Source organism: Citrus sinensis, chromosome 9 (assembly GCF_022201045.2).
Source record: "Citrus sinensis cultivar Valencia sweet orange chromosome 9, DVS_A1.0, whole genome shotgun sequence".
In the NCBI taxonomy this organism is placed as follows: domain Eukaryota; kingdom Viridiplantae; phylum Streptophyta; class Magnoliopsida; order Sapindales; family Rutaceae; genus Citrus; species Citrus sinensis.
The window spans coordinates 2,430,056-2,445,244 of record NC_068564.1 but is presented as its reverse complement, the minus strand read 5'-3'; the positions used below and the strand labels follow the sequence as shown (position 1 = coordinate 2,445,244).

General features: G+C 36.5%; 2 protein-coding genes and 1 long non-coding RNA gene across 5 annotated transcripts; 2 read left to right on the top strand and 1 right to left on the bottom strand.

Annotated features, from left to right (window-relative positions):
- Positions 1-68: 68 nt before the first annotated feature.
- LOC102610530 (protein SHORTAGE IN CHIASMATA 1) lies at positions 69-9,900 on the bottom strand. 3 transcript variants are annotated; one of them, XM_025092166.2, is made up of 11 exons: positions 9,416-9,900; positions 8,128-8,214; positions 7,955-8,041; positions 7,782-7,853; positions 5,703-7,666; positions 4,153-4,354; positions 3,315-3,779; positions 1,682-2,597; positions 948-1,597; positions 661-821; positions 69-558 (listed from the first exon to the last, which is right to left on the bottom strand). In XM_025092166.2, exons 1-10 carry the CDS (start codon positions 9,713-9,715, stop codon positions 723-725), a joined length of 4,842 nt encoding a protein of 1,613 aa, XP_024947934.1. In that variant the 5' UTR covers positions 9,716-9,900; the 3' UTR covers positions 69-558; positions 661-722. The 3 variants fall into 3 exon arrangements, with proteins under 3 accessions (XP_024947934.1, XP_024947932.1, XP_024947933.1); XM_025092164.2 differs by having other exon boundaries at positions 948-2,597; positions 9,416-9,899; XM_025092165.2 differs by having other exon boundaries at positions 948-2,597; positions 3,315-3,773; positions 9,416-9,899.
- On the top strand, positions 3,245-3,756 carry LOC127900002 (uncharacterized). Its single transcript, XR_008051907.1, has 3 exons — positions 3,245-3,385; positions 3,488-3,548; positions 3,620-3,756. It is a non-coding gene; the product is annotated as an uncharacterized LOC127900002 (long non-coding RNA).
- Positions 9,901-11,665: 1,765 nt separating the features above from the next.
- LOC102609060 (low-temperature-induced 65 kDa protein) lies at positions 11,666-14,341 on the top strand. The gene is made up of 5 exons (XM_006490319.4): positions 11,666-11,847; positions 11,951-12,139; positions 12,416-12,859; positions 12,956-13,993; positions 14,084-14,341. Exons 1-5 carry the CDS (start codon positions 11,775-11,777, stop codon positions 14,158-14,160), a joined length of 1,821 nt encoding a protein of 606 aa, XP_006490382.2. The 5' UTR covers positions 11,666-11,774; the 3' UTR covers positions 14,161-14,341.
- Positions 14,342-15,189: the final 848 nt, after the last annotated feature.

The following is a 15,189-nucleotide window of genomic DNA, read 5'->3' as shown; positions in this document are numbered from 1 at the left end:
CAAGATCATATTCATTCACATCATTATTTTTGCTCTAAGCTTGTCAACTAACTTTTTTTTGTGACTTAAGATCCAATATTTATAAGATTATGAATTATAAAAAAGTTTAAAATCTTGTAGAAGTTATAAACATTCACTAGATTGAAACCTTGTCACTAACTGTTTGACTCTGCTTTAAGAATCTTAGGTTTTAAAATGTTGTTTGGTAAAGAAGCGAGCTTGTACAGACGCATATAAGCAGCATAGGCATGCTCATGGACATGCACACACATTATAAGAGAGAGAGAAATTCCTGCGGTACACTGTCCAATGAAATATTCTGTTCATGCTGTACAAATTCATCCCAAAGATTGTGTCCATTTACTGTGATATCTTATAAGTGCCTAAGCACCTTGGAAAAGTCTGTCAATATTTTGCTGACTACAATATTCCTACAATAAACAGGGTTAAAAGTGTGACATTGTAGCTTACTTGTAGGAGCCCATTTATATACATACTTCAAAGAAATGTTGCAGTAGCTGTCACAGGTTGACTGTTGTAAACATGTGGCTAGATGAGCTGCACAGAATGAAAAAATTCAAATAATACATAAAATAACCTATGATCAGTATGTTCTGGAAAAGAATAGATAGTGTTGTCATGCAGGGAATAGGGACCGACCTCTAACTCCATTCAAACTGATCTGAGACAGCATACATGGACTACTCTTGTTTCCATTCCAATTATTGATTCCGTAACTTTTTTCTCATACTCTGAGAATTTCCATCATTCCAGACCAACTTAGTTTGGTTGCCACTCTCATTCAGTGCAAAAGACAAAGTCTGCAGGAAAGTAAATGCATAAACAGAAATGCAATTTGTGTTTTTGTGAGTGTTTGATGTGGAGGTGGGGTATTCATAATTACACACACACACACACACACATTTTAAAAGGTAATCTACACAAACCTGTCTCGATCTCTTGTCAACAGGAGTCCATGTTGGAAGAAATGAAGTTGAAGGCATTTTGTTCTCGGATAAGGTAGATGAATTTACAGAACGTTTCTGCTTCTTTTTTTCTGGTAACTTCCCAGGAGTGCTGCCTCCTTGGTATTTAAAAAATTCAAGAATGGACGGACTTCTTCTCTTTGTAACTTTTGACAAATTCCCTGAAATCCCAAGACATGGGGCAGCTGTATCAGCAGGAAGAGACTGCTGTCGCAATCTGCTCTTTTCTTTGATTCTGTTAAGAAACTCCACAGTCCAGGGTGAACCTGGTTGTGGATTGGCTGAACGAATGGCTTTTGAGAGTGGGGTTCCATTGTAATGTGATATTTCTTCTTGGAATGGCACCCCTCTGGAACCTGCAAATCTTTGCACGAAAACCTGATCTAATAGGTTTTTACGGTGTTCCAAAAGCAACTTGTCATTGTTGTTCTCGGCATCTGGATGATCAGTAGTTCCTTGTGTACTCTGTCTTTGAACTTTACCAGAATCTACTATATCTGAACCAGAGTTGAGCTCAGCAGCTGTTGGGAAATGAAGGAGACCGTTTTTACCAAATGACAATCTTCTGGCGATTTTAGACTTCATTAAGGAATTGTTTTCCATCTGTGGCACTGAAGCAGATAGAGATGAAGACTTAGGTACAGAAAAAAATTCCTTACCTGATAAGGGACTTGAAGTGAGGTCAACAACTTCACCTATAAAGTCTTCTTGCAGACAGCTAGTTTTACTGATATTATGGCAATCAAAATTATTCATCCCAGCACTACCTAATCCTTGATTCTGACCCAACAGACTATCTTTCAAAGAAAATTTGGGATCGTTTATTTCCTCCAAAATCCGAGGGCACTCAAAGATCTGAGAATTATATGCCTTGGAGACTCTAGAAGCTTTCATCATCATGTCAAAATCCAGTTCCTGCTTTTTGCCAGATAACTCATTCACAGATGAACCAGGTTTTTGGTAGTCATCAAATATCTCATGATCTTTCCAAGAATCGTACAGCTTGAACACTTTAGAGGGATTCAAGAGGCCATCAGTGACTTGGTTCAATGGTTCAAACTGCAGAAAGTCATTCATAAGTATGTCAATCTTGTCAGGATTATAGATGGATTTTTGCTGTGTTCTTCCAGAATCACTATTCAAATGACTTTTATCTGAGTCTAAACCAGAAGATACGGAAGAAGAGCAATCTGTCATAATAGATTTTGAGTCCTCATGCTCACCAGATTGGCACAATATGCTAAATAAATTTGTGCTTTCTTCAGGAACATGATATTTTTTTACAGCGATGATCCTTTGCTCATGCCGACACTCAAGTAACTCAAGAAGCATGCCTTTGGAAGAGAGCATTGCATGGGCTGTCAGTGGATTAACTGAAGGAAACTTGGTAAGGAATGATTCTGCAAGAGTTTCTGACTCAGGCATTTTAGGATAAAGCCCACTAGTCAACTTAATAGAATTTCCAATGCAGCTCACTATAATTTCATCTGTTAACTCAGATGAATTGGAGCAAAATAGCTGCAAATCAAGTCCCAGGCTTGCTGCAGCTGCATAGAGCCCATCTGAAGATTCCATTACAGTACAAATGAAGTTTGTATCACCTTCAAAAACCTGGGAAAAGAACAATCGAGAGTTACCGATCTTAAAGTACAGGGTCCTCTAAGATGCATTAATGACGGTTACAGCAGCTTTAATACAGCAATAAACAATGTCATCCTAATTCCACGCATTCTATCATGATGAACAATGTGATACACCAAGTTGTTTAATCTATGGCCCCAGCAACTAAAAAGCAGCAATTAAGTGGATACTTTCACCAATACTCATACATTAAATCAGCTTCACCAAGTTGTTTACTCTATGGCCCCAGCAACTAAAAAGCAGCAATTAAGTGGATACTTTCACCAATACTCATACATTAAATCAGCCAAGCCTGAATACACCTAGCATAAATCATCATAAATTCTAAACCAAAATTGATTAAAAAATGACTTCTGTTAAATGCCTGTCTTTTTACTTACTTTCATGGTCCTCATTTGTACCAAAGACCATTTTTGAATTGCTTATGGAAATTCCTTTATGTGACGTCAGGACTATAGAATTAATTCATTGCTAACCACAACAAAATTCTAAAATGGTGCCACAGTATATCATGTTCTAGCCTCCAGGTAAAATGATTAGGGTTTTCCATTGCTAAAGCTAAATGATATCAAACTCAATGGTGCAAATCATCTTTTTCCTCTTGAGGCTGAAAGTTTTTCTACAAAGACCTGGTTGAAAAGTGAAGGTCAAAACAGAAAAATATAAGATACGTAGGTTTCTAATTACCATAATGCAGACACTGAAAGTAAAACTCAGCAATGTCAAGACGTTTGTGGCAATGTTCTCTACACACAAAGGTAAGCATGAAGAAGCCTCATCTAAAGCAGTTGCCTTCTTTCCAATGTTTCTGTAATCATACCACACTAGGCAAGTTGCAGTACTAATTATAATATCCACAGGCAGGTCCGAATCACGTTCCACAACCTGTACCCCTTCTTTCTCCAATGCAAGAATCTTCTGGTAGGTACTTCTTCTGGATACTATCATTTCCTTATCAACATTTTGAGTGTTCACAACAATGACTGTGACAGGGTAAGACATCATCCTGGGTTGAATTTGCTCAGATTCTATGGCCAATTGTGAACAAGGAACTGATGGAGGCATACAGCAAGCTTCTATGGTATCTGCAGCTTCACCTGATCCCATATGATACCCGTCCTCAACTGGCAAAAGATCTAGCAGTTCCTGCAGCTTCAGAGCAAGCATATTAGCATATTATCATCTGGTTTCAGAGAAGAATGAAACTCTCCATCCTAGGATATGAAGTATATCAGTCTAGTTGTACATTTTTTTCTCAATATGCAAGAAAATCAGCAAGTGAACAATGTACAGACAAACATTTCATTACTACATCAGAACTAAATCCTAGAACACAGCAAGTCACCTTGTAAAATCTTTCACAATATGTCAGCCAAGTTATAACAAACTTTGGAAGATGATTATCCATGCATACAACAGAAAGAAAACTAACTGATACCGACAATTGAGAGTTCATTAACAACATTTATGTTGTATTTTGATCAATTGGAATGTGTTAGCCCAATCATGAAGGGAAGAAATTTACCACTTCCATATTTTCAGGCACATCAAGGCCTTCACAAAGTGCTCTGGAAGCACTGGAGTCGTCCAATTCCACCTTTAAGAAGTGAAGATGAGGCAGGCCAGCAACCTTTGGGGAAAGAGCAGATATCCTAGATGAACCATGTGAACCACCATATTCCAAGATGAGACTAAATTTGTTGAACGGAAAAGATGCAGAAACAGACCTTGAAAAGACAGAAAGCACTTATTATACATTGCTGTGCAAATTACAAGCAGTGAACACTAATGCCATTTAGTACTGAAGGCATAAATAACAAAATTTAACAGATCAGAGACACCAGCAGAAACTAGCCCCAAGTAGTACCAAGCATTTTGTATCATCCAATGTGGAAAAGATCTGATCAATATCCATTAGACTTTTACAGCTCGGCAGGTGGTTCCAAATATATTCACGTCACATTTCAGTTTTTTGCAATATATTAATTTGTGGCACTTTTCAGGGGATATTTACAAAGAAAACAAAAAGAAAAAGAAAAGGTTCGTATACACCAAATATATTCTTCCAACAGAAACAAACTTGTATAAGGTATTAAAAACAATAAATCAAATAAATGAGAACATTTTTGACGAAATATTCTATTATGGATAGGGAAATATTGAAAAACTCAAGGATCAACCGCAGGGCAAAACAAACTTCCTGAACATAAGGGTAATTGATGCTCACTGTATCAAAATGTTTTAGTGTCCGATTGATATGTTTTAATCCTACATGTGCTTGTAACATTATGCATGAACCTTTGCATAAACAAGAACTAGATTTATGATAATCCTAGACCTTACTCATGCCAGTTTCTGGAGCACATAATATTGTCCCCATAATTTAAAATCTAAGGGCAGCATAGTAAACCAAATCAAAACTCATATCCTCAAAAACCTACAAATCCTGACACATGGCACTGTGCTCATGGAGGTTTAGCAGACATCTTCAAGAAGGCAAGCCACTCCAGAGATAGCAAGATCCTCCCCCTTTCCTAGGTGTATGCATATGGGTTGTTTTTCAAATATACAGTGAGCTGCATAGACCAGTTTAGTCAGGTATCCTCTTCCAATACCTATGAAAATATAGGACATTCGAATACATACATAATAAGTATACCACAAAATTAGATAAATTTTGACCTTTTGACTACAACGCAAGTGTATTTTACACTTGTAGAGGAGTCATATGCCAGTGAATTTAGAAAACTTGAATCTTTCTGGACTCATGTAGCAAGAATTTCAGTAATAACAGTGGAAAAAAATCTAGGCTAATTGCCCAAAACCATAATTTATTTAAATATCAAAATAAGTGAACTTTATTATGAGAAAATGTTCAGTTATAGGACCCTGAACAGATGAACCTTGTGGATTGTGACTTCACTAAGTGTCTGAACAGCTGACATCGTAATATGCTAGCCCCATCTCCATAATAGTCAACACAAAAGGAATCATTTATAAATTGCAGAAAGCATTTGAAATATATTTGCTATTAAGAGAATTAGTAAAACATTTTCTTTCAAGACTTGTACTTACTCATGAGATACCATTAAACAATCTGAAATAGGCAGGTCAGTCATTTTAGCACTAGCAGACCCATAAACTTTAGTGACATCTGGTTGATCCACATGTGTGTAAAAATTCTGTAGCTCACTACATGATAACCCCATGGACATCACCAAACACTTCAGTGACCACCAGAAAGATTGCTCAGCGACAATCAGTACTTTCAAATTACTTTGGGAAGAGTTTGACTGCAGAATCCCCTGGATAACAAGTAGTGAGGGATGTGAACTTGTTTCTTTGTCAATCTTTCCATCTGCAGCTACAACCAGTGATTGCAGGGAGCCTAATCTTGATTTCAAGCAACCCTGGCTTTTGCATAGCTTATCCACACATAGACGAGCTGTATGGATGCCATAGAAACATGTATACCACGCCATCAGTTTGATTGAACATAAAGTGATAAGTGCCATACAGTTTCCATCACCATGAGAATTGGCTTTCTGAAACCTTTTTCTATTAATACAGTCCATCAGCCGTTGTTTTGGAAGGCTAAGCAATTTAAAATCATCTGAAGTTACAAACGAGCTCAGCTCAGTCTCATTATGCACAATGGCAAGATAACTCTTTTTAAAGATATCAATGAGAGCCAAAATATCATCTGACAACTTAACTTTATACAATGTGACATCCCACTGCTGAAATACATCACTTGATAAGCCTGCTCCCATTGAGTTACTGGAGGGAGAAAGGGCATCAAATTCCTTTACTGCAAATTCACAATTTTCTCCAGTGATTGGTTTCTGCGGATTCAAGAAAAAGTCAAGATCATTGAACTGTGACGTGGATTTGAAGAAAAGCGAAACCCTTTCAGCATTTCGTTCACTTGATTGTTCTGCATTTCCTGGTTTTGGACTACCATTCTCAAATAACTTACCTGAACTAACTCCCATAACATGACCATAAAGCCCAGAAATTCCAAGAAAATCAGTGTTCAGTGATTCCTCACATCCTTCCATGTTTGGCCCACTTAAAGCATTATCAGAGAAAATGAAGGTAGATACCAACTTATCATCATCAGAAGATTCAAGATCAAAATCGATATTGTGTAAATCTATCTCCTGCAAAATCTTCTGATCATAGCAAAAGAATTTATGACTGCATTCATCTCCATCCAAAAGATGCCAATCCAAGTATATCCCATCAGATGCAGACAAGGGTTGTGGCTTTAAATCTGCTAGTTTTTCCTCCACAACAGCATACACTGATCTTATCTTTTCAGAGAAAACAGGTGTGGGCAAAGACTTGAATGTGTCATCTATTAGAGCTAGTTCTTGAATAATAATCAATTCATTAAAATTTTTAAAGTTCATGTCTTCCCTGAACATCCAAGCACATGCTACTGGTTCACTAGGTGCTTGTGTGCTAAAAAACACTTCAAAGAGTTTGGATAAGTCCACATTGGATATCTCAAATTCCTCAAATATCACCGGACTCATTGACAAGAGACAATCACTGTCTTCCATTAATTGATGAAATTTAGAATTTTCTTGAAGTTGTGAAGTTTCCACCATGCCTATAAAGTCCATTTCATGAAACATGTCCTGAGATGCCATTTCAGATTCAAGGCACTGCTTTGATGAACTATGATCCAGCAGAACATCTAAGATATCATACTCCAAAGAACCCAAAATCTCCTTGCTACTAATTAGCATATTATCTTTTTGAGTCCAGTGTTGAAGTTCCTGTTTTTTCAGAATTGAAAGAAGTTCATCCTCTGTGGATGGGATTTCCAAAGTGCCTCGACTTATTTCATCCACTTCCAAGAGAGGAAACATGTAACTTTGGCAGAGCATTTGGTCTGGAAAGGAACCATCATCTTCCAAGTTAGAAGCCTCTTGTTCCACATGGTAGTCGAAAGCGACAACGTCAAAAGAATAAACTGATTCTCGAACCTCATTAAGATACTGTATTGCAAGCCCTGGAGTGAGCATATCCTTGCAAAAAATAGCTGACTTGTTAAGTATGATGCCAACATTAAGGAAATCTGGACCAAATCAAATGCAAACATGCTACAAAAAGACGTGAGTTGTAAGACGGTTCAAATATTACTAGATTGTTGTCAATCTCTGGGACTTCAGAAACAATCCAAATCTCCTCTTTCTCATAAAGGGAACCATTTTCCTGAAAACCACAAGCAGATTAGAATACATGACCTAAAAAGGTTTCAGACAAATAGAACCAAATTGTATCTATATCATATATCCAATAGAATTTCACTGTACCAAGAACATGGCTGGCTCTGGTGTTTCAAATTGGATTACTTCAAAGTTGTGTGTATTCTGGTCATCCATAGCAGTCTCATTGTCCTTCTGCAGTGACATCAACTAAATTCTGGACAGGGTTCATGGATACAAAGCAAAAGTGAAATTCATATTCAAGAAAGCCATCATCATACTTTTGGTGGTTCAACCTCCAAGGCTTCCAATCTAGAAGTTCTCTTACTCTCCTCTTCTTTTTCTTCATCAATAATATCAGATTCTTTCTGCACATCAAACAAACCCTACACACTTAATTGGAGACAGAACAAGAAAGAGTGCCAGTATTCATCAACATCCTTTCAATTCAATTTCACAACTTCAGTGAAAAAAATTTAAATCCAAAAATCAATTCACTGTTGTACCAATGTTATCTTCTTTTAAATCATTAATATATCTACATTCTTGTGAAATCCTTTGAACAAACCTCCCGGCATCATGGCAATTAAGTTAAGACAACATAATGGAATGACTTACCATTGTGCTATAACTAGAAATATAGAAAGAAAACTTTATTTATTTTCCTCGAAGAATGTTTCCCACAGTTAGATTAGTTGAAGTAAGGAGAGTTACCTTTTAGCAAGACACAACTGCGTTTAAATCAAAAACTTTCCAATGACTGAAATTTTCAGCTAGAAATGGAAAATGCTCTCTGGACTTATTCTTAAGAAAAACAAGTAAATATCATTTCAATTAGCTGTGTTTATTTTTTCTTATTCACATAAAATACAAGATCAGAAAGTGACTTCGGCTCTTATGTTAAGAAATGAAATATGAATAATACTACTTCCTCAAATTTTGTATCCGACAATATGCACATAATCCCAACAATTTAGCACTGATTTAGACTCTCATATGATGGTATTAAACCAATATCACGTCACTTGCAACACCAAATTGAAAAGGTAATACAACTCTCACTATATTCTTATGACTTGAATAAGTTAAAGATGTTCACAATCAAACAGCAGAAAAACAAAAACAAATACTCTTAAGATATCATCAATCTCAAAATATAAATCTTCTTAGCTTGTAACATTATATTTAATGGAAAAACAAAAAAAAGAACAATGAGTTTATGATGTGGATCAAGCAAAAGGAAGAACAATATAACAGCAATAACAAAATTCATGCCATATGAAATTCAAAAAATTTAACGGTTTATCTAGCTCTATTTTCAATGTTGAGACAACTACACGTACCATAAGATATCAATAATCTCAAAATCCAAATCCTATAAGTATCATGCGCGTTCTACACTTAGAATACTATATTAATAAAACCACCGACATGTTTATGACGTGGATCAAACATAAGAATAAACGTAAATACAAATACAACAGTAATAATTAAATTCATACAATAGATCTAATGCAATGCTACGGAACTTCAAAAAAATTCTAAACCAAATTGAAATCACCGTTTCACCTCATCACCGCCGACAATTGAAATCGGAAACCGCAGATCCTCAAAATCGTGAAAATCAACATCGATCGCTTGAGGAATCACGTCGAAGAAGAACTTGGAGAGAGCGGAGTGAATCGGCAATTGATCGATATCCAGAGAAACATCGAGGACGGAATCGAATCGGAGATGATCGTCTTTGCCGACGGAGAGGAGTGACTGAGAAACGTGAGGAATTGGAAGGCTTAGGAAATTTAGTGTTTCGATTGGAGTAGAAGAGGAGCTCGTGGTGAAGTAATCGGTGTTGAGAAAGCGAGTTCGCATTTCAGGTGGAGAGTAACGGAAACGAAATTTTGAATGTCAAATTGAAAATTTTGGCGCTCGGGCTTTGGTTTGGCCATTATATATAGGCGCCAATATTTTGCTAACCTGCGCTGCAGGTGCGCAGGGCGCATCTTTAGTTTTTTTAAAACTTTTCTCTAAATTCTCTCCGAGTCTATCTGTTAATATCTTGTACATTGTTATAACAATTGTCATCAAACCAAACAGGCAAACATAATCGATCCCCAAGATCGATCTCACACAATAATTGCATCGAGAACATTTAATTATTTAAAGAACTAACACAGCAACAAGATCAGATTATCACAAGAAGTAACAAAAACATCAAGAATGGAGTAAACATAACACACACAAACACAAAATAAGAGAATTGTTATGAACAAAACAAACATTACGTCGTCTTATTATGAATTTTAAACTCAAATCTCTATTATGTGTTTCAATATTTTATTTAGGCCATCACAAACGGCTCAAGAGAGCATATCTACTCTTTTTTTTAGAATAGGCAATTGACCGTTTAAATTAAAAACTCTGTTTAATATTAAGATTAGATAATTGTAACTTAAGAATTACAACATTAAAGTATTAAATAAACACTAACTACTGTCGTGGAAGCTAAATAGATTTAATCTACTACTTTTACGATGAAAAACATATAACATCTCTATTACTTAATTAACATTATAATCTAAAAATTACATTTATTATATACTATTAACTTTTATTTTATAATTATATTTTTTTACAACAATTGTAGTTTTTAAAATATAGTACCTCAATATCAAATAAGATTAAAATTAAAATTTGTATTAACTAAGGGGAAATTAAGAGTTTAATGAAGCGAACTATATCCTACCGGTCGCAAAATTCTTGTCTTCATGTATTTGTAGGAACTCTAGACAACTAGAAACTTTGATTGATGTATATATGCTATCAGTGGAAGTGGATATAAGACCGCCGCAACTGAAGAAGCTGAAGTATAGTTCTTCAAAGATTTTTTTTTGGCTTTGTCAATAGAAAAACATATATGATCGTATTCACATCAGTTTTTTTGCACTAAAGTCACATACTACAGCAATCTCAAACATTATCCTTAATGCAACCACACAAGCTGTGGAATGAACATGCATTTCATTAAAATCACGGGCTGCAATCTATTTAAATAGTCTTGGAATATAACATTTCGATATGTATTTAATTTCTGTGGGCATACATGATTCATGCAAACGCAACTCAAATTAACAGAATATTATACTATAAGAATTGGGTGCTGTAGCTTTTAAGATACAGTTTCTGTGGAAAAAAATATAACTATAAAATAAAAATTAATAATATGTAGTAAATATAAATTTTAAATAATAATTTTGATAAAATTATTAAAAATATAATAATTTTTTTATTATACAAGTAAAAAATTATATCAACATAACTTTTAAATTATAATAATTAGTGTTTACTTAATATTTTAATGTTGTAGCTTAAAAGATATAGCTGCCCAACCTCAATCTCAAACGCATGCATAGTTAATAAGTTATAAGCTAGTGAAAAATGAATTAACCAATTAACTAATAAGAGTTTCTTTATAACATGAGAATAAGAATATTGCCAATTCCAATAACATTCAAAGCGTCAAAAGTCCGCTAAATATTTATCATCAATCAATCAAATCAAATCTATCGCGCGTTTGCAGGTTTACAACAGACACATACTCCACACGAGATCTTTAATTTTGCACATTCGTGTGTCATACGCTTTCGATAAGATCAGCCATAGCATAAACCACCTTACACGGTTTGAAGGACACGTATAGAAGCAGACACGTAATACATGGCATGATGTGGAGTCATGTCGGTAAATGAAACGTGTCACAAGCCTATTAAGCCACCGCCGTGCGATTATGCGAAGTGGCAAAACCTCTGTGATATGGCGGTCCCACGCTCTCTATAAACTTCCAGCTTTCGTCATCTTTTCTCCACTACAATACATTCTCATCCATAACGGCCACCAAGTTAATTTCTTTTTTCTGTGTAAAATTCCGATAATGGAATCCGAAATGGCACGTCCTCATGGCCACGGCCACGAGCAAGAACCCCAGGTTGTTGAGAATCAAATGGGTAAGTTCTAAGTTTGTGCTGTTATGTGAAGTTATCAAATGCTGTTTGGCCTCTGATATAGTGAATGATCATGAATGTTGTTGTTTTAATTAATTTTTTGCAGAAGGTGAAGATGAGCATCACCATGGGAAGAAATGGGTTCTCAAGAAGGTGAAAGCAAAGGCAAAGCAGATAAAAGACACATTTACTAAGCATGGCCATGGTCCCGACCATGATCATGATCTTGATGAGAAAGATGATGATGATGATGATGATGAGGTGGTTGAAGAACCTGAAATTCATGGTGCCCCAAGTATGCTTCCCTCTTTACATAGGCTATTTTCTCCTCTTTTACTTCTGTTATATATATGAAGCTTTCATTGTTGGTGTCGCACAGTTTTTTTGCTACGCCGGTAGTAATAATTGAACAGGAGACATGTTAGTTTATTTTGAGGGAAATTAAACAAACGACTACAACTTGCGTGTACAAATTTGAATTTATTACTTAGGTACATCATTTGCATCGTTGACACTAGCAGTGTAACCAGGATACTCAATTGAACTTTTTTTTTTTTTCGGAATTTTTCAGTATATGACTCTGCAGAAATTAAAAGTACTGGGACAACGGAAGCTACCGGACAATCTGGGGTCAATGCTGGAAGATCAACGGCCATGGACGTTGATCCTCTGCCTCCGGAGCGAACCATAAACCCTGTAGCTGGAAGCCGTGTTCATGAGCATGAGGAAAATAGGGGTCAGCCAAAGGTCAATGTTGGATTGACATCAGTCGTGGATGAGGCTCCCAAAGCACCACAAAACACGCCTGTAGCTCATGCTGGTACTACTACTGACACTCATCACGTCAGAGACCAGGACCCAACAAGAACATTTATTCCTGGTCAAGAGGAACATTCCGGGCAGCCAAACGTCAACTTACAAAGGCCAAAAGGAGGCTTGGTGGAGGATCCTGCTACGGCTGGTGCTTATACTCCATCAAATTATCAGACCAAAGCGACCGATCCCACTGGCAAAGGTACCTACTAACTATACATGTTCATGGAAAAGTTACTGGTATTTGATTTTGGTTTTGGAACTGAGTTTTGATTGTATGTGCTTACAAATGTTGCAGGCGGCGAAGAAGCAGGAATTAGCCCAACTCTTAGTTCTTTTGAGAAGATGAGCATCTCTGATGAGTCAAAATCAAAATCAGGACAGAAACAAAACTGGCCCACTGGAACTGAAGATTTTCACACCAGCTTATCCACTGGAAGCCATGACCAATTCTCTCCAGAATTGACTCCTCCAAAACCCGTCACTGGAGAAGCTTTTCATAGCACAGGAACACAGGATCACCCACATGACGATTATGCTGAGGCCAAAGAAGCTCTTGATAGCTCAAGAGATACTGCTTCCGGCAGGCAGCCGAATCAGGGTAGCTACACTGAGAAAATATCATCAGCCACGCCTGCAATTGCTGCTAAAGCAATCTCTGCTAAGAATGTTGTAGCTTCAAAGCTTGGATATGGCGAGCAAGGCGACACAGGAGGGCATGAAATGCATGCAACAGGGGACAAGAGTAAGAGCTCTATGCCAGCATCAACAGTAGATTACGGAAAGAAGATTGGCGTTACTGTGACAGAGAAACTGAGTCCAGTTTATGAGAAGGTTGCTGGGGCTGGAAGTACTCTCATGTCGAAAATACCTGGCACTACTAATACAGGCAGCGAGAAGGAACACGGGGTTGGGGCGCAAGACAAAGGAGTTTCTGTGAAGGACTATTTTGCAGAGAAATTGAGGCCTGGAGAAGAAGACCGGGCGCTCTCACAGGTCATAACTGAGGCTCTGCGAAAGAAGAAGGCAAAGCAGGAGAACAAGTCTACGTCGTCCAGGCCAGTGACTGAAGTAGTCTCAGATGCTTTGCATAATCGGAATGAAGAACCTGAGGAGATAACAAGTAGGCCAATGGGAAAGGTGACTGAATCTGAGGAGGTCGCAAGGAGATTGGGCACCACAGAGCATGATACTTCTAATGAGGGAATTGATTCGAGCTTTGTGAATAATTCCAATATGGGTGTGGTGGGTAAGATCAAAGGTGCTGTAGGTTCGTGGTTTGGTGGAAAAGGAGAGGAGACTCCGGGGTCTCAGCAATCACATAGTGCCCCCGTTGGTAAGTTTTGGTTGCTTGAATAGGCCGTCTTGTAAGATCAAGCTTATGCTGGGATTTGATGATGCTTACTAGCTCTTTTGGCTTTTTCAGGTTCTGCTCTTGATGAAGCAGGACGCAACAATAACAACACTACTGGGGAGCGCAGGCTTCAGGAGACTGGAAACTGATGACTGTCCATCTTACAGGGGCCTTGATTTTATTGCGATAAAAGTTTTTTTCTTTTTTTTGAAGTGTTGTATGCTTGGATTTGTTGGAGATTATTGTTAGTATTTTGTGTACTCTTAAATGTGAATTGGCCTTTCTGTAATTCTGTTCGTAATAATATAGTGCCTTGTGGTTTTAGTTTCATAGGGTGTGTTTGTCGCATTGTATTATATTATTTTAATATTAGTGTATTGTATTATATTATATTATATTAATATTGTATTATAATAATATTTTATAATATTTAGTGATACACTGTATTGTATTAATTTTTATTGTGATTAACTTAAATTATATATTTTAAAAAATAATATTTATTAATACTAAAAAAACTAAATATGTGGTCTTAAATTTTAAAAATTTAATAATTTTTTTAGTGTAAATGTTAAATTTTATTGAGAAATGATGACAACTATTATTTAAAAAAAAAAATTTTTAAACCCAAATTTAGTTATGAATAAGGGTTGTACAAAAATTATCTTTTTATAAATAAAATGTCAAAAGCAGCCAGCCATCTAGATGGTTTGAAGCAGTCATCTAGATGGTCAGCAACAAGTTGTTCAAAGAAGAAGAAAAAGAATTTGGCAGCTGCAAATTTGGAATGAAGAAAATGAAAAAGAAGAAATTTGAAGAAGAAAATGGAGAGCACGATTTTGACAAGAAAAAGAATAATTTTTATTTTATTTCCAATTTCATTTTAGCTGCGGTCCTGCTTCACCCACCAATTTCCTAACAGTGGTATCAGAGCTATTGGTTGTATTTTGGAGTCGGGAACTGTTCACGTAAGGGGTACTATTCACGTATACGGCACTGTACACGTATACGACACTATTCACGTATACAATACTGTTCACATATACGGTTTTGTTTACATAGACGGTACTATTCACGTATACGGTACTATTCACGTGAAACGGTGGAAGCAATCCAAGAATTTTGCGGTGCAAAGCAGGGAATAGTGGTGTGAGTAAAGCAACTGTGTGGTTTTGTAC